General features: G+C 31.3%; 8 protein-coding genes across 8 annotated transcripts; 5 read left to right on the top strand and 3 right to left on the bottom strand.

Annotated features, from left to right (window-relative positions):
- Window positions 1-468: 468 nt before the first annotated feature.
- On the top strand, window positions 469-1,239 carry BN7_1177 (Zn(II)2Cys6 transcription factor domain-containing protein; the record flags this gene model as incomplete). The annotated part of the gene is made up of 1 exon (XM_011278234.1): window positions 469-1,239. The coding sequence occupies one exon, from the start codon at window positions 469-471 to the stop codon at window positions 1,237-1,239; it is 771 nt and encodes a 256-aa protein (XP_011276536.1).
- A 708-nt stretch (window positions 1,240-1,947) lies between these two features.
- IRE1 (bifunctional endoribonuclease/protein kinase IRE1) lies at window positions 1,948-5,196 on the top strand (the record flags this gene model as incomplete). The annotated part of the gene is made up of 1 exon (XM_011278233.1): window positions 1,948-5,196. One exon carries the CDS (start codon window positions 1,948-1,950, stop codon window positions 5,194-5,196), a length of 3,249 nt encoding a protein of 1,082 aa, XP_011276535.1.
- A 2,942-nt stretch (window positions 5,197-8,138) lies between these two features.
- SLY1 (syntaxin-binding protein) lies at window positions 8,139-10,001 on the top strand (the record flags this gene model as incomplete). The annotated part of the gene is made up of 1 exon (XM_011278232.1): window positions 8,139-10,001. One exon carries the CDS (start codon window positions 8,139-8,141, stop codon window positions 9,999-10,001), a length of 1,863 nt encoding a protein of 620 aa, XP_011276534.1.
- Window positions 10,002-10,154: 153 nt separating this feature from the next.
- Window positions 10,155-11,525, bottom strand: RVB1 (RuvB family ATP-dependent DNA helicase pontin; the record flags this gene model as incomplete). The annotated part of the gene is made up of 1 exon (XM_011278231.1): window positions 10,155-11,525. One exon carries the CDS (start codon window positions 11,523-11,525, stop codon window positions 10,155-10,157), a length of 1,371 nt encoding a protein of 456 aa, XP_011276533.1.
- Window positions 11,526-12,039: 514 nt separating this feature from the next.
- Window positions 12,040-13,455, top strand: HST4 (NAD-dependent histone deacetylase HST4; the record flags this gene model as incomplete). The annotated part of the gene is made up of 1 exon (XM_011278230.1): window positions 12,040-13,455. The coding sequence occupies one exon, from the start codon at window positions 12,040-12,042 to the stop codon at window positions 13,453-13,455; it is 1,416 nt and encodes a 471-aa protein (XP_011276532.1).
- Window positions 13,456-13,562: 107 nt separating this feature from the next.
- Window positions 13,563-14,309, bottom strand: GPN3 (putative signal sequence-binding GTPase GPN3; the record flags this gene model as incomplete). Its single annotated transcript, XM_011278229.1, has 1 exon — window positions 13,563-14,309. One exon carries the CDS (start codon window positions 14,307-14,309, stop codon window positions 13,563-13,565), a length of 747 nt encoding a protein of 248 aa, XP_011276531.1.
- Window positions 14,310-14,684: 375 nt separating this feature from the next.
- MSC2 (metal cation transporter MSC2) lies at window positions 14,685-16,784 on the bottom strand (the record flags this gene model as incomplete). The annotated part of the gene is made up of 1 exon (XM_011278228.1): window positions 14,685-16,784. One exon carries the CDS (start codon window positions 16,782-16,784, stop codon window positions 14,685-14,687), a length of 2,100 nt encoding a protein of 699 aa, XP_011276530.1.
- Window positions 16,785-17,251: 467 nt separating this feature from the next.
- On the top strand, window positions 17,252-18,940 carry THI7 (thiamine transporter THI7; the record flags this gene model as incomplete). Its single annotated transcript, XM_011278227.1, has 1 exon — window positions 17,252-18,940. One exon carries the CDS (start codon window positions 17,252-17,254, stop codon window positions 18,938-18,940), a length of 1,689 nt encoding a protein of 562 aa, XP_011276529.1.
- Between the last annotated feature and the right edge of the window lie 45 nt (window positions 18,941-18,985).

Here is an 18,985-nt window from a genome sequence, read left to right as displayed (position 1 = left end):
ACAGTTTCAAAGCACTCATCTAAAGGATTTTTTTAGATGGATGGGTTTGCCAGAAGGTGCATGTCCAGTGCATCGAGTATCAGCCTACACTCTAGTTAAATAAAGTTCAGTGTTCGATTTAAACTCAAAATGTAACAACATCGGCTAATTCACAGAAGTACAGTGGATTTTTTTTTAGACTTCATGATATTTGGACCTCTATAGATCTTTTGGAAAACGTATATAAGAGTCAGGTATTGTTCTTTTTTCAAGTAAATCGTGTAGAACGTTTTAAGATCCTCACACTAAAAATCAAACATTGAGATCAATTATAAAATCATTATAGTTGGTTCAGCATTATTGTCTTTGATTAATATTATTTATCAAGCTCCTGCATTAGAGAACATAGTTCATAACTGAACATAATATTCTAGTTGTTCAGTTCTTTTTCACCAATCACTTTGTTCCATTCAAACTATATATAAAACAATGGTTCCAGATCATATCAACGGTCCACCAAGTTTTCAATGGAATGGATTCCGTCCTAGTCAACCAAAACAATCTGGTGAACCAGTAGAATCATTTCCAAATATTTCAACTTCTGATCCATTATCAAACACAATGTCATCTACTGCTGCTGATATTCCACAACCACAAGCTCATGTTATTCACTCACCAGTTAATTCAATTTCTCACGCTACTGATTATCATTCACCAACAAGTACCAGTTCAAGCTTTTCACAACAGTATTCGCATAATGCTAATTGGTTATACGGAAGTGGTGCTCAGATCACAGCAGTTGGTCACCCAGTTCATGAATACCCACTAGATGCTCAACATAGCTCATCATCATTTGATGACATTGGAACAACATTAAGTCATGATACTATAAGATCAGCAACAGAGTCATCATATACATCAATGTCATCCCCAGATTCTCTTTTAGAAGGTTCTTCACCACAAAGTCATGGTCATTCAGATTCAACTCCTAAATCACACAGATATTCAACTGGTAAAACCAAGAGATCAAGAATGGGTTGTTTGACTTGCCGTCACCGTAAGAAGAGATGCTGTGAATCTAGACCTAGATGTACAGAATGTAATAGATTGGGATTGAAGTGTACATGGCCTGTTCCAGGGTTAGAACATAGAAATAGACCAAAGAATGCTAAAATCAATGATGATCTCCATTATGATTCATTTTATGGACACATTAAAATCTTGAGAGGTATTGTTGAATATAGAGTCAATGCTGCTTAGAATAAGATTATTTATTCTTAACGACTGAAATGACTAATGCCTTTAATTATACCCTGCTTTCATAACTTGTTTTACTTTTTTTCAATGATGCTGATTTGTTTTTTGTTTGGTTTTCACTTGGTTTTGTTTGGTTTATCTTGTTTAAAATTTAGTTCTTTGATCTTGTTTACATAATATGGTTTTATATTTATACATTTCTGATTGCATTTGGACAATCATATATACTCACTACTCTTAAAAAGGAGTATTTATAATTGATATTAATTTAATTGATTCTAAATTCAGCCTGTAGTTATCATACACATATACAAGTACTTGAATTGAATAAGTATAGGAAAAAATATAAAATCAATTCGCGCAGCTCGCGAATATTGAAAAGCGCGAAGGTACGAAAAAAGTAGATCATCAGAAAAAAATCAGCTGCCTATACATATAGCCCAAACGCTAGCCGCCTAGATTGGTAATACACAGACCACTACAAATCACAACAAAAAGAACAAGCATAGTCAGTTCCTATTCTTAAGATCCATTTGCTATTGATTTGAAAGCTTAGCCACTTTGAGTAGAGCTAACAAGAATTGTCACACCATATGCTTAGGAGCTTGACTTTTGGAAATTGAAAAAAAAATTAATTATTGAAATAGAAGGTAGTCCAACGTTTTGTTCAAGATCAAAAAGCTAGTATTGAATAGGGGGCTTCTATAAAAAATGCATTTCCCTCTTAGGAACTTGCTACTGGCCATACTTCCTGTTCTCTCAGTACTATTCTTTTTCATATCTCCTGTATGGCTATCAAGAATATCAAATTCAAATTATAAAACAGTGAAAACAATAACAGAAGATGCCATCGCTAAGAGAGCACAGAACACATATGGGAATGATTGGAATTTTGAGAATAACCAAATTTCTCTTCAGGCTGCTAATTATCGTGCCATAAATGATTTTAAACTTTCAAAACTTTTATTAGCTTCCGATATTGAAGGTGCATTACATGCTTTAGATAGAGAGACAGGTGAAATTATTTGGTCATTAGATGTTGAAGAGCCACTAGTCAAAATCACCACTAATCAATCAAAAGAAGATCAAAATATCGATGAAGATGCTTTAAGCTGGATGGTGGAGCCTTATGGCGATGGTAATTTATATTTTTTCAATAAAGAGTTCGGATTGAACAAATTACCAGTTTCAATCAGTCATCTAGTCTTACAAAGTCCATTTGCTTTGAGTAATGATGAAAAAATCTATACTGGTATCAGAAAGTCTGCACTCTACTCGTTGAATGTGAATACAGGTGAAATAGTTTCATCTTATGGCTCAGGATGTGATGCTTTTGGAAATGACAAAGTTTGTAAAGATACAGATGATACGACTGAAAGCTGCCCAGAAATTGTCCTAGTTGGTAAAACAACATATGAATTAACTATATATTCAAAAGAAAATGTTCATTGGAATGTCACTTATTCGACTTGGGGTCAAAACAATATTGATATGGATTTAGCTTATCAAAACACAGTACCATTGGATCAAACGTATATTGCACCATTTCATGATAACACCTTATTGGCAATCGATGTGGAGTCAAAGATTGCAAAATGGGTTAGTCAACTGCCGCAAACCATTGTCAACGTTTTCGATATTTTACAAGATGAACGATTAGCTAATAGTGGAATCAATGATAATTACCTGATTGTACCACACCCTTTGAAAGCTCCTTTGGGATTTGAAGAAGAAGAGAACTTGGGTGTATATCTTGACACCACTAAAAATGGTTCGTGGTATGCCATGTCTGGTGAATATTATCCATCATTAGTCAAATCTGCACCAGCCTCAAGATATTCATTGAGTGAAAGATGGAGAGTACCAAGTGTTTTAAATATACCGGATTTATTCATTACTGCTATTACTGGTGTTCATTCAACTACAAATGGTGCTATGAATTACAATAAACCTAACCCTTCAAAGGCATCATTGGGGTATCCAACAAATTTCCCTCAACAATACCCACCACACCGTCCACCTTACACACCAGGATCAAATGAAATAGATACTTATAATCCACCTTCAAGATCTCAATGGCTTGGATTACCATCTGCCTCTGAAGCTATGTTAGAAATTGGTCCTTCTCCGGAAGCTCAAGGTAATCATTTTAACAATTGGGCATTGGTTTTTTCACTAATTTCTGTTTTCTTCCTTGGTGTTTTTTACAAAAGGTTCAACTGGTTCTCCTCATTGAATGCACTTTTGAAGAAGAATGGACTAGAACTGAAAGAGGTTACCTATGAAGAGCAATCTAAAATTTTAGTCAATCATGACATAGATGAGAATAACAAAGAATCTATTGACAATAAGAAAGATTCTAAGGAAGAACTCCCCACATCAGCCAATGGTGCGAATTCAAATAAAAGTAAGGAAAAAGCTAAGAAAGAAGTGAAGATTGTCGTCCCAACTCAGGATGGTGAAAAGGCCAATGGTGAAAGTAATGTTGTAAAGAAACGTAAAAGAGGAAGTAGAGGTGGTAAAAAGAACAAGAAATCAAATGATTTAGAAAATAAAGACACAGTGGAGGCAGCTGATACAACGATATCTAAACCGGAAAGTTCTAACGCACCACAGAAGTTGAACGAGTTGACGATCTCTGATACTGTGTTGGGTTACGGTTCTTATGGTACCATGGTTTATAAGGGGACTTTTCAGAATCGTGATGTTGCTGTAAAGAGAATGCTTATAGAGTTCTACGATGTTGCAAGTCATGAGATTAATCTGTTAACAGAAAGTGATGATCATTCAAATGTTATACGGTACTTCTACAGTGAAACAAATGACAAGTTTTTATACATTGCATTAGAGTTATGCAGTGCAAGTTTAGAGGATATTATCGAGAAGCCAACAAATTATTTAGATCTTACAAAGTTGATGAATCCTGTGGACGTCTTATTCCAAATTGCACAAGGGTTACATCATTTGCACTCTTTAAAGATAGTTCACAGAGATATTAAACCACAGAATATTTTAGTTGCACCACCAAAGAAAATTAAATCAAGATCAAGTAAAGATGAATATGCACCAGTTAGAATTCTAATATCAGACTTTGGTTTATGTAAAAGGTTAGAGACTGATGAAAGTTCATTTAGAGCTACAACACAACATGCAGCTGGTACTTCAGGTTGGAGAGCTCCTGAACTGTTGGTGGATGCAACAAATACAATTTATAATTCTTGTTCTGTCTCAAGTGACCATTCATTCACAACATCATCTAATTCAATCGCTGAGCCACTTGTGTTTGATACGTTATCAAAGAGAAGATTAACCAGAGCCATTGATATTTTTTCATTGGGTTGTGTTTTCTTTTATATATTATCTCATGGGAATCATCCATTTGGTGATCGTTACCTGAGGGAAGGTAATGTAATTAAAGGTGAATATTCTTTAGAAGCTTTGGAAATTTTACCAGATAATCTTGAAGAAGCTAAAGATTTGATTTCAAAAATGATTTCAAGAAACCCTAAGTTAAGATTAAACACTTCACAGGTTTTAAACCATCCTTATTTTTGGGATGATTCTAAGAAGCTGGATTTCTTATTAAAAGTAAGTGATAGATTTGAAGTTGAAAGAAGAGACCCACCAAGTGCATTATTGTTGGAATTAGAATCTGTTGCTACCAAAGTTATTGCTGATGATTGGTGTAGAAAGTTTGATAAAAATTTTCTTGATAATTTAGGTAAATACAGAAAATACCATCCGGATAGATTAATGGATTTATTAAGAGCATTGAGAAATAAGTATCATCATTTTAATGATTTACCACCAGAACTAGCCACTAGAATGAGCCCATTGCCTAATGGATTCTATCAATTTTTTAACAAAAGATTCCCAAATCTTTTGATGGAGATTTATCATGTTGTTGAAGAGCATTTAAATGATGATCCAATACTAGAGACATTTTTAAAAGGTTATTGAACATACCACATTTCTACCAAATCCTCATTTAACAACTGAAGGAATCTTTTTTTTTATGAAGCATATTTATTGTTGAGTTTTATCATATATGTTATTGTTGTTTGAAGTATTGATTATAATTTGATTTCAGTTCTTTTTTTATTTAAATAAACACACGTGAGTTGTTTGCATTCGTTTTTTGTTATTATAGTTTGGTTTATGGATATATGTTGATTTATTATATTGCTGTGATGTAGGGACTTATTTGGGAAACCTGTTTGAATAAGTTTGGTTGATTCATTTTAAGGTCTTGAACCAATATTAATAGTACCATTAATCATTCAATTACTTTGATAATATGTCCACTTGCACTGAAAAATCTATGAATATTGAATAACAAAACCTTTTAAGAAAGAGCTAGCTCACCATGTTCTGTGTCATTCACATCATCTTTCAACTATAGGGTATGAATATTCTTGTATTATAGGTTACAAATATGCACACAGAAAATAGGCTTATAATCAATCAAATTATTTTTAGAAAAAATTTGTGGATTCTCTCTCTTAATTATAAGGGAAGATGATTTGAGGTTCAAGAAGTCATTTAAAGCCCCTTGTGTAATATTATAGACTACGAATCGCTACCAAGGTATGTATTGCTTTTAAAAAGAGAGCCAGATATGAAAAAGCGATTAGCATTAAGCTATTGATGTATACCATACTAAAAAAACAGTGGACTCAAATGATGACCGTATATAAATCTTAAACACAAAAAAAGACAAATGCATTTATTAAAAGAGGTTATACTTCACCATGATAGTATATAGTTCACTGGTCAGTTAGTGATCAGTATATCAGGTCAAAATAACATAGATACACCCAGATGCTATTACTAGGATCCAAATGAGTTGGCTGGAACTTTAAGGACCGATAAATCATAAAGTAGAATTGAGATAAATAAACCAACTTTGAATCTAGCTGGCTCTTATTCAAGGATGAGAACACCATTAGCTGTAGAGTGGTTCGATTTATGAGTAAGAATATTTGTATATACTTTCCGACCAATATCGTATGTAAAGGTATGTGTCTAAAGCATTTGAAGACATTGGAAATCTTTTAACATGACAAAATGTCCCCATCAGCAACGCTTGAGTTCCTAAAATCCCCTTCAGTAGTGTCTATTATCCATACCTACCCAGTCAAGGTCCAAGGATCATATTTTCTATGAAGTACTCTTCAAAAGACAAATATTTTGTAAAAGTCCAAAGCTGCAAATAAAAGTATACTCAAAAAAACACGATGCACGAAGTAATAAATTGTTTTAACCTGAAACCTTGACATTTTCTGCTGTAGCTTGAGGGTACATGTACTAAGTTCACTGTTGTACATACCCATGTCTTGCACCTTTCAAGATGGATGCTCAAATACAACTGTTTAATTCTATCCATGATGTTGTTTCACCATAGCGCCAATCTAATAAACCCACAATGTATATCCTTTTAAATCAATAGAATTAGTTGTTCTTCATCAAATATAACACCTATCACTTTACGCACCAGTAACATTGTTAATGATAACGGCAATTGGATAAAAAGTTAAAACTAACAATATACGGAAAGCGATTAATTTTCAACCGTTCAAAGGACCAAGATCAAGTGTTAAAAGTTATGCGATCAAAAAATTGCATCTTATAGAACTTAGGGAAGTACTATAGATATATGCATATGTACAAATAATAGATTTTCTTCTGGCCCTGTAATTGTACAAGAATCGTTATCCTATGAACTTCTCGACCCTTTTAAACGAATAGTCCTTTTGAACAATTTGATTAAAGACAAATCAATTTCTAATTCCGAGAGATTGTAAGCAATTGAACCTGATATGATATACCAACGTACGGATAATGAATTATTAATAAGATACAACTAGACAGATGATCAAGTATTCATAACAACTTATCCATTAAGTAAAGCATTTTCTTTGTATGGATTCGAATTTTGCCTTGTGTATCCGTTGTCCTACTAGGTACTCTTGGACACTATTGCTTCAAAGCTCAAACTTGATCAAAAAACACACACAACTTTCAGTACGTATTTGCAATGCAAAGCAGGTCGGCTAATATTTACCAACCACATTTCTAAAATGTCTTCCAGAATTCTCACAAGGATGATCCCCCAATTATCTAACGCCCACAAGGTATAAAAGATTGAGCTTTCAATCAAGTCTCGTAAAGCACTTAAATAATATTCACCCATTACAACACCCACCACACCTAATAACATAACAATAGCATTGAGCTTTAGATCCATTACCATCAATATTAACTCATCCAACAGATAAGTCAGCAGCACTTATATACCATCTCAATTTCACTGATGAACCTGCAAAGAACAAGTGTATGCCAATCTATACCGATTCTTCGACCGATGCATTACCTTTGAGAGATATGTAGCCGATGAGTAAGACATTCTTTCAGGCTTTAGGCCTTATGGTCCGTGGATGTTTGGAAACTTGTCACTTGTTTCTGGAAATTGGTTCTATGCAAAGCTTCTTAAAATAAGCCGATGCAATCTCAGTAAACAAAAAACCCAGACACCAAGAATTGAATCACGTGATAGAAATGTCACGTGACCTCGAAAATCTGCCATTTCAAAAAGGTTCACAAAGTTTTCGCGACTTGTGTATTTTTTGCGAATTCCGCGCCCATCAAAGATCGAGTTTATTATGGCACTTTGTAGACGTGTTTACTATTGAGTTGTCTTAAGCGTGCAAGGTAAATTTGGTTGTTTCATTGATCAGGAATTGATTTCAGAAATTGAAGATGTCATTGAATCATGGGAGTACTCTTAGGGAAAGGCAAATAGGTGAGTTTTGGTGCTTTGGTGGCTTTAAAGTTTTGTAATTGTTGTTTTAAGCTGAACATTTCACTAACATTTGGAAATTCATTTAGCTTCTTTAGAGAAAATGCTTCATTTAAATATCAATTCAGAAGGTTCAGATCTTACATCAGGGTTAAATGGTGAAGAAATTGTATGGAAGGTTCTTGTTCTTGATGCTAAAAGTACCTCTATCATTTCATCTGTTTTAAGGGTCAATGATTTATTGAGATGTGGTATAACAATGCATACTGTGATTAATTCTTCAAGATCACCATTGCCAGATGTTCCTGCAATTTATTTTGTCGAACCTACAAAATCAAACATTACTCAAATTGTCCAAGATTTGAAAGATGATAAATACTCAAGTTTCTATATTAATTTTACATCAAGTTTAAACCGTGATCTTTTAGAAGAATTTGCAAGTTTAGTTGCTGTCACTGGTAAATCATCAAAAATCTTACAAGTTTATGATCAATATTTGAATTATGTTGTTACAGAACCAAGTTTGTTTTCATTAGAACTACCAAATATATATTCTTCGTTTAGTGATGCCAAAACAACTGAAGATCAAATTAATGAATTGGCTGATAAAGTTGCAAGTGGATTATATGATTCTATAATAACTTTAGGAAACATACCAATAATACGTGCTCAACCAGGTGGTCCATCTGAATTTGTTGCACAAAAATTAGATCAAAAATTACGTGATTACGTTATAAGTACAAAATTCTCTACAAGTCAAGATTTTTCACAAAGATTTGTCTTGGTATTACTAGATCGTAATTTAGATCTTGCTGCTATGTTTGCTCATTCATGGATTTATCAATGCTTAGTTGCAGATGTTTTCAAATTAGAAAGAAATACAATTACTTTAGAAACTGAAGAAAATGGTAAAAAATCTAAAAAACAATATGATTTAGATCCAAAAGATTTTTTTTGGAATAAAAATTCTCAATTACCATTCCCAGATGCTGTTGATAATGCTGATACAGAATTGAAAAATTATAAAGAAACTGCAGCTGAATTAACTAAAAGTGGTGGTGCCCAATCTTATAATGATCTTGATGGTAAGAAAGATGACACTTTACAACAAACTGTTAATCAATTACCAGAATTAACAGCTAGAAAGACAATTATTGATATGCATATGAATGTTTTATTAGCTTTATTAAATGAATTGAAAGCTAAAGGATTGGATTCATTTTTTGAAATTGAACAAAGTTTAAGTGATCCAAAATCAAGATCAACATTTTTAGAAGTTTTAAATACAGATAATAATACTCATAATTTAGAAGACAAATTAAGAACTTTCTTAGTCATGTTACTAACTACAGATTTACCAACAAATTTTATTAAAGAAGTTGAAGAAAGTTTTAGTAAACATGAAGGTTTTAATATTGAAGCATTAAAATATATTCGTAAATTTAAAGAAAATTCTAAAATGAGAGATTCATCAATTGTTTTAAATAGTTATGCAAAAGATACAACAAAACAAAATTCACAAGCAAATTCAGGCGCATTATTTTCAAGTTTATCATCAAAATTATATAATTTAACAGATGGTAAATTAACTGAAGGTGTTGGTTCATTAATTTCAGGTATCAAGAGATTATTACCAGAAAAAAAAGCAATGCCAATCACAAATATAGTGGAAACAATTATGGATCCACAAAATGCAGGAGATGAAAGATTAAGAGTTACAGATGATTATTTATATTATGATCCAAAAGTTATTAGAGGTTCACATTCAAAACAACCAAAAAGACAATCATATTTAGAATCTGTTGTTTTCGTTGTTGGTGGTGGTAATTATTTAGAATATCAAAATTTACAAGAATGGGCAAATTTAGCTACAAGTCAAGGTAATAGTAAATCAGTTATTTATGGTTCAACTCAAATTTATTCACCAACTTCATTTTTGAAAGAAATTTCATCATTAGGTAATTAGACAAATTAATAGTATATACTAATACAATTTACAAAAATTTAATGTAATTTCATACATTTACTCGTAAATATTCTTCACTTTTAATTATTTTTATTTCAGTAGTATACATCATTTATCTTTATTTCGGTTATTCTATAAGACATTAACTAACAATCAAAGGAACCCAGATTGAGTTTCTAAAACTTTTGTACTTCTTTTAGCATCTAAGAATAAACCTTGAGCTTCTTCAACATCACTAACTTGAATTTCATTATGACCAAAAGTTTTAGATAATATACCAGCTGGTGATAATAATTGTAAAGCATAACGTAAAGAAGTTGAAGAACCTTCAGAAGCTAATTTATTTAATGCATCATCACTTATTGGTAAGTTTTCAATTTTAGCTCTTTTTTCTATAATAATTTTAATTTCTTCAGTTGAATATGGTAATGTACGGATGATTAACAATCTATCAATTAAATCTGGTGGGATACCATGTGGAGCTTTGATATCATCAGTACCTCTTACAGTTGTTAAACCTCTATTTGAAGCTAAGACAACAATTGGTGCAATTGAAGCTTCTAATGCTCTATTTAAATAAGTGAAAATTTCAATATCCAACATGTTAACTTCATCAATGAATAAAACACCTGGAACTAATTCAGCAACACCTTGATCAATATATTTTTGAACAACTTTATTAACTTCTTGACGTAATTTTTCAGTAATTTCAGTTTTTCTTGGTTTTAATAATTGACCCATCATTGATAAAACATCTTGACCACCTTGAGGTTTAGCATTTGCAACATCTAAATCATGTAATGTAATATCTTGAACAATTTCCTTTTTCTTATGAACATCACCTTTTGGTAATGGAACATATTCTTCAGCTTCTAAATCAAATTCTGTTGCATAAGCATCTGATCTACCAACTCTTTTAACAGAACCAGTATTTGATTCAATATATATGACATCCCCCACAGTGACTTTTTCCTTTTGAATACTTTCATAAATACTTGGATCTAATCTAAGGGTTTTAGTACCTTTTGCAGATTTTAATCCTACAATAACATGAGAGATTGTTTTACCATAACCACCTAATGGATTTTCACTTTCTTCTGGAGTTAATTCAGTAACTTCACCTTCATAAACTTCTTTAGTTTCTTTAATTCTAAGACCAATAGCTCTTCTAAAATTTTCCATTAAAGCTTCAGTTTTTTTAACTTCAACTGAATATAATTCTGAACCAACAATTGGAGTAAATGGAACTTTTGGACCTAATTCTTGTGAAATAGCCAATGCAATTGCAGTTTTACCAGTAGCTGGACCACCAGCAAGTAAAATGGCTTTACCACTCATCTTTTTAGCTTTAATTAAATCCACAATGACACCAGCAGCTTCTCTAGCTTCAGTTTGACCAACAAACCCATTATCAATTGGTTTTGGAATACCACGTTCATCTAGACCTAAACCTTTGATATGTGTATGAGCAGCGGTTCTAGACTCTCTTGAGTTGTTATCTTTCACTTCACTGATTTGTACCATTATGGGGGAACTGTTTTATGAAAATTGATCAATTCTTCGATCTCACTTTAATCAACTTTCTTTATTTACTTTAATTTTTGCCTTTTTTGATGTTAATTTAATGAAGATTTTGAAAATGGTCGGAAATGGTTTTTGTGTCACCTGACGCGTCACCTGAGTTTGGAATACCGAGGGCTCAATTTAGCGAAAATGGCAAGTTTCCCTTTTCGGATAATTGAAAACATAAAATGCAAAGTGCGAAATTTTAAAATATTAGACAAAATTGGACTTTCTGTTGAAATGGAATAGAACAGTTGTTTCCACAGCAAATTGTTTTTCTTTGTTTTTGTTGTTTGTTTTCATATTCATATTCATATTCATACCAAATACCTTAGGTTCAAGAGGTTCACACTCATTCAAAGATCAGTACAGACAGAGAATCATATCATATCATCATAATTAATACCCGATTTCGTTTTTGTACCACTTCAAAGATATAGAATAATAACGGGATAATTAATATAGAGAGATTAAAATGTCGATGATAACACCACCATCATCACAAACATATGTTGAAGTTAAAGATGAAAAACAAGACTATGGTGATGGTATAGAGCTATTGAAAAGGGAAGTTGCATACCCCCTAACTCCTCCAAATGAAAGAGTTTTACAAGAAGAAATGGACCAAAAGAAGAAATTAGAGAAAGTTGTTACAAAACCTAAAAGAAAACCAAGAATGAAATATAGACCTGAAAATGGTACAATCTTGAATATAAGTTCATATGATGAAGATATACCAATCTTGGATCAAGATGATTTAATTGATAATGAAGATGTTAGTTTCTTACATTATGCTTTAAAATATTCTAGGAAAATAACCTGTGTTACCGGTGCTGGTATTTCAGTTGCTTCAGGGATTCCTGATTTTAGATCATCAAATGGGTTATTTCAAGGTTTAAAATCTGCAACTTCATCAGGCTCTACTGGTAAGGCACTTTTCGATTCAAATGTTTATAGAGATTATGAATCAACAGCCAAATTCCATGCAATGATTAGACAATTATATGAATTAACTAATGAATCAGAACCAACAGATTTCCATAAAATGTTGAATGATATATCAAAAGATGGAAGATTATTAAGATTATATACTCAAAATATAGATTGTCTTGAAACAGATTTATCAGATTTACAAACCACAGTGCCAATCAAATCAAATCCACCATATCCACCAACTATTCAATTACATGGAACCATAAAATATATGTATTGTTCCAAATGTCGTTGGAATTCTACTTTACAACCTGAATTATTTGAAGGTAATGAAGCTCCAGCTTGTCCAGAATGTACTGAATTAGATGAAATAAGGATATTATCTGGTAAAAGATCACAAGGGATTGGATGTTTAAGACCAAGAATCGTTTTATATAATGAATTTCATCCAGATGGTGAACATATTGGACAAGTTTCCACTTTAGATTTAAAATCCAAACCTGATTGTTTAATTATTGCAGGAACATCATTGAAAATTCCAGGAGTTAGAAAATTAGTTAGAGAATTAGCAAGATCAGTTCATGCTGCTCGTGGCTGTGTTATATGGGTAAATGTTGATGAACCAACAGTTAGTGTGGTGGATTTTGTTGAACATATTGATCTTATAGTAACTGGTGATTGTCAAAATATACCAAAGATTGTTGATAGTTATGATCAACAAATTAATCAACCAAAGAGTAAAAAAAGAGTTAAAAAGGAAGTAAAGCAAGATCAAGAACAAGAATTTGTTAAAGATGAGACTAAACAATCACCAAAGATTAAACAAACCAAATCTATAAAATCTTCACCATCTACCAAAACAACAAAGAAACAAATCTCAAAACCAAAATCCAAAAAAGATACCAAAATCCAATCAAGATTGGAACAACTAGTTACGAAAATTAATGAAGCCAAATAAAAGAATTAATGTAATATATATATATATAATATATGTGTTTTAAAAATTATACAATGTTTTATATTTTATCATTTACCAATGTATTTCAATATATATACAAATTTCATTCATTCTAAATCATCATCATCAAATTCTAAACCATCATTTGGTTCTTTAGGTTCTTGACCTTCAGCCCATTGAGTAACATCATCTATATAACTTAAAATTGTAGTAATTGATTCAGAATTTTTAGCTTCTAATGGTAAAAATTGAACCATACCAAAATCATCAACTAAATGAGCAATACTTTCATTTAATCTTGCAAATTTTGGATTTGTTGTATTATTAACATCTTGATGTAATAATAATGGATCAGGATTTAAGAATTTTTTCAATTGTTTTTTAGAATATTCATCTTTAATTAAATCTAATTTACTTAGAATATTAATATGTGGTAATTCTAATAAAATCATTGCACTCATTGCACTTAGCGCACCACTAAAGAATTTAGAACGATCTATAATAAATGGAGCTTCTAATAAATATGTAGCACAAAGATTAAAATTTAATTGTTGTTGTAAATGTTTAACAATAGTTGGTAAGACTGGAATATGTGTATATAATTCAATTTGTCCAGGGCAATCAAAAATTAAATATTCATCATTATAATCACCAATTTCTTCATCTAACCAATCTAAATTTTGTAATAAATATTCAAAACAATAAACTAATCCACCATTTGGACCTAAATTTAATTCTTCCATAACATCTTGTAATGAGATCAAATCTCTGATATCTATTGTGAATTCAAATTCTGATGGTTCTGCAGCTGGATCTAAGTTGACAATATGAGCTCGACGTCCTATACTTTGCATATGAGTTATCATTGCATTACAAAATGTGGACTATGATATAGTTAGTAAGTTTGCAAGTAAAAAAGAAAAAGAATGGTTGTTTTCACTTACTTTACCAACACCAGCTGGTCCTAGTACTAATGTTCCGACTCTTGACATGTTCTTGTATAATAATTTCCTATTTCAAACCCAAACTTCTTTAGTTTGATGTAAATTTGTATATAATATTTTGATTTTTTATATGTCAGTTTTTTGTTTATATATGAAATATTTTTTTTTTCTTTATGTACTTACAAATCCGAAATCATCGGTAAAGACAACAACATACAAAACAAAACGAATATAAACTACAAATAATACTGATCTAATTCTAAAAAAAACCAATGTTTATATCCTCTATTTATTACTTCTACACCAACAATTTGAATCTTCATTTTCAACTTGGATCCAACATTTTATCCCATTTTGTTCAAAGATTCTTTGTACTCGTTTCTTTATAATTGTTGAATTTTCTCCCTCTATATATTGAATATGAATATAACCTAATAGATTGAATTTTTTAACTTCTTGTTTATGTTCATCCTGATGATCATGACTATGACTATGAGTATCATGACTATGATTATGTTCATTATGACTATGACTATGATCATGTTCATGTTGATGATTTTTTTCATTTAATTCAATTGAATGTGAATGTCCATGATTATCAACATCATTATTTACAATTTCCACACTTGGCCAAAATCTTGGAGTTGTATATCCAGCAACACCTGGTGTTGTAGAAACTTGACTTAATATATCTTTCATCATTTCATCTTTTTTATCATCTAAACTTAATAATAAATTTGATGCACTTGATTTAATTAATGGAATTGCACTGAAAAAAATCATAATTGCAATAAATAATGAAGCCAATGGGTCAAATATTTGTGAATGGAATATTGATGTTAAAATTGTTGATATAACAACACCTGCAGAACCTAAAGTATCAGCTAAAATATGTAAGAAAATCCCTCTCATATTATCATTATCTTTTAGATCATCATCATCATCAGAACCAGAACCATGAGAATGAGAATGTCCATGAGAATGACTATGTCCATGACTATGACCTCCATGATCACCATGACCATGATTAAAAGCAAAAATCCCCACGATATTAACAACAAGCCCCAAGAATGAAACAATTAATAATTCACCAGTTTTTTCTAAAGTAACAGGGTTTAATAATCTTTCAATACCTTCAATAACTATACCAGCTACTATACCAATTAATAAAACACCATTGGCAAAACCTGCAAGAGTTTCAATACGAGCTAAACCGAATGGATATATTTCATTTGGTGGTTTTTTAGCTAATATCCCGGCAACAAGCCCCAGGGCTAATGAAGTACAATCTAATGCCATATGTAAAGAATCTGATAATAATCCAAGAGATTTTGATCTAAATGAATAAAGAAATTGTATAAACATGAATGATGTATTTAATAATAAGAATGAAAAAATTGCTCTTGTATCTTTATGTTTTAATAATTCATGAATTATTGAATCTTCTTGTTCAATTGATGTATGGGTGTGTGAATGTGAATTAGTTGATTGGGGTTCAAAAAAAGATTCATTAACATTTATAATACCAGATAGGAAAATTATAATCAATTCTCCTAAAATTTTAAGCTTATTTTCTAAATTGAAAAGGTTATTAAATGATAATCCAACCAGTATTAATGATATTAAACCTGTTATTGTTGGTGAACCTTTTGAAAATTTAATTTGTTGCAAATCTAATTTCGTTATATTTATTATAATCCCACAACCTAATGAAACTAAAATCATACTTGATTGAATTTTCTCCAAATTTAATACTAATCCAATTAAAGAAATTATAAATATAATGATTGGTAATTTTAAATCTTGTGAAATATTGTTTGATGAATTAATTGATCTTAATTGTGGATGAATTTGATAAAGTATAAGATAACTTAATATTATAAAATATAAATTTGATTGATCTAATGATTTTGGTATAAGGTATAGTTCATTAGTACTTGAATATAATACCCATAAATCATAAATCAAACAAGCACCACTAAACCAAATATTTGAACTTATTATGAGAACTAATGCCAATACCACAGTTCTTAATGAACCCAGTTGAGAATTAACAATCAATAATCCAAAAATAGCTAAAAATTGTTCATTTGATGATATAATGTCCTTTAACCCAGTACTAGTTGATGAACTTAATGTTGATGATACTGATGTTCTTCGCTGTTGTGCTTGATTCCCCATATAGTAATACACCACTATCAGCAATGAACTTATCACACCGGGGATCCATATTGATTTGAGTAATAATTCACCAATGTTCAATTGATCTGATGATTGATATATTAGAGTAGAAGCTAATAAACATGTGGGATATGCCAGTAGTAAAGGAATATGTGATATGTCGATGTATTGATCCAATGTGTTTCCAGTGCTTCCAGTAGTCATTCTATGAGTTTACTTCATCTGTCTAGTATAATTGGGTGTTGTAATATCTGTTGAACGTATAATGTATACACTGTTCACGCACTGAATCTTTTGATTCTATTTTGATTCAATTTCATAACCTTTTCAAGTTTTCAATGTTGACGTGTTTTAAAATACGGTGATTATGTCATACACAGTACAAGTATTACATAATACTTACTGACACGTATCACACCATACAAAGAAATGACAGTCACATCCAATCCATATAAGTGAATACCACCAAATTTTATACTCTAACAACGGAAAAATCATATAAACAACGGTTGCAAAGTGTTGAAAAAACCGTTGCAAATGCATACCATACGATGAAGTGAAAAAAAAACTATCATCATGTTATGGATCATCCATTGTTATATAAACTAAGGTATATCTCTTGAAGATCTTGTCAATTTGTCTCATAGTTCATTGTTCATAGTGTTCAAACAATGTCATTCTTGAGCAAGGCTTTAAGGACTCTGGAAGTCCCAGTATCAGAAAGAGAAACTCTTTCAGTACTACAAAATCCTGATTTACAACCTATAAAACCACAATATAGAATATGGGGGTTTTGGTCAAATTTTGGTTATTGGGGGATCATTTCTTTAAGTATGGTTACTTGGTTATCTGCTTCATCTTCATTATCCCTTGGGTTAAACGTTAGAGAAATCATTGGTGCTTATATTCTTGGTGATTTATTAACTTTGGCTTTCACTTTAGCAAATTCTTACCCTGGGACAGATTGGCATATTGGTTATACTGTGTGTCAAAGAATTTCATTTGGGATTTATGGTTCAGGTTTAGGTATTTTGGTTAGAGTGTTATTGAGTATTGTTAATGCTGGCTCAAATGCTTGGATGGGTGGTCTTGCTACTTCATTATTACTTTCTGCTTGGTCTCCTTCTTATATGAATATGTCAAATACTTTTAGCCCCGGAATTGCAATGACAAGAAGAGATTTTGTTGGGTTTATAATATTCCAAATCATTTGTGCACTTTGTTATCTTATTAAGCCTCATAAGATGAATATTCCATTAGTCACATCATGTTTTTCATGTTTTTTCGCCATGTTAGGGATGGTTATTTTCCTTGTTAATAAAGCTGATGGATATGGTGATTTATTCACTTTAGAAACAGAATTGAAAGGTTCTAAGAGAGCATGGACTTGGGTTTATATCATAACTATTTGGTTCAGTTCAGTTTCACCAGGTTCAACAAATCAAGCTGATTATTCAAGATTTGCATCTTCCAAAACTAAATTATGGGCAGGTACTGTACTTGCCTTATTAATCCCAACAACTGTGGTTCCATTATTTGGTGTTATTGGTGCTTCATGTACAAAAGCTGCATATGGTGAACAAATGTGGGTTCCAACTGATATTGTCCTTTATTGGTTGAATCAACATTATGATGCTGCAACAAGATGTGCAGCTACATTTATAGCATTTGCATTTATTTATTCACAAGTTTGTTTAAATGTTGTTACTTGTGGATTTGCAGGTGGGATGGATCTTGCAGGTGTATTACCAAAATATATAAATATTAGAAGAGGTGCCCTAATAACAACTGCATTATCATTTGCTGTTCAACCTTGGAATTTTTATAATACAAGTTCAAGTTTCCTTACAGTTATGAGTTCATTTGGTGTTATTACAACTCCAATCATTTCAATTATTGTTTGTGATTATTTTATAATTAGAAAGGGGAAATATAGAATTTCTCATGCTTTTAAAATTAAAGATTCAGATTATTATTATACTTGGGGTGTTAATTGGAGAGCTATGGTTGCATTTGTTTGTGCCACAGCACCAGGTTTACCAGGTATGGCATGGCAAATTAATAATCATTATTTTTCAAATGCTCAAGGTATAATTAATTTTTATTATGGTGATACATTTTTTGCATTTTTAATTTCATTCTTCATTTATTGGGGACTTTGTTTATGGAAACCTGTTACTATAACGCAAGAAGTTGATAAAAAGGATTATTATAATGCTATGACTGGAAAAGAATTGGTTAAATATGGGGTTGAACCTTGTGATGAAAAATCACTTAATAGTAGCGATGAAGTTGAACAAATTTCAACACATTTAGAAGAATCCAAAATAAATCGTATCTTACATAGATTCCATAAATAGATTTTATAATGTTTAATATATACAGTTAATAATTATACTGATGTA

This window comes from Wickerhamomyces ciferrii, contig 00026 (genome assembly GCF_000313485.1).
Source record: "Wickerhamomyces ciferrii WGS project CAIF00000000 data, strain NRRL Y-1031 F-60-10, contig 00026, whole genome shotgun sequence".
In the NCBI taxonomy this organism is placed as follows: Eukaryota; Fungi; Ascomycota; class Saccharomycetes; order Phaffomycetales; family Wickerhamomycetaceae; genus Hansenula; species Hansenula ciferrii.
Note: the sequence above shows the minus strand (reverse complement) of the source record. Positions and strands in the feature narration are given on the sequence as shown.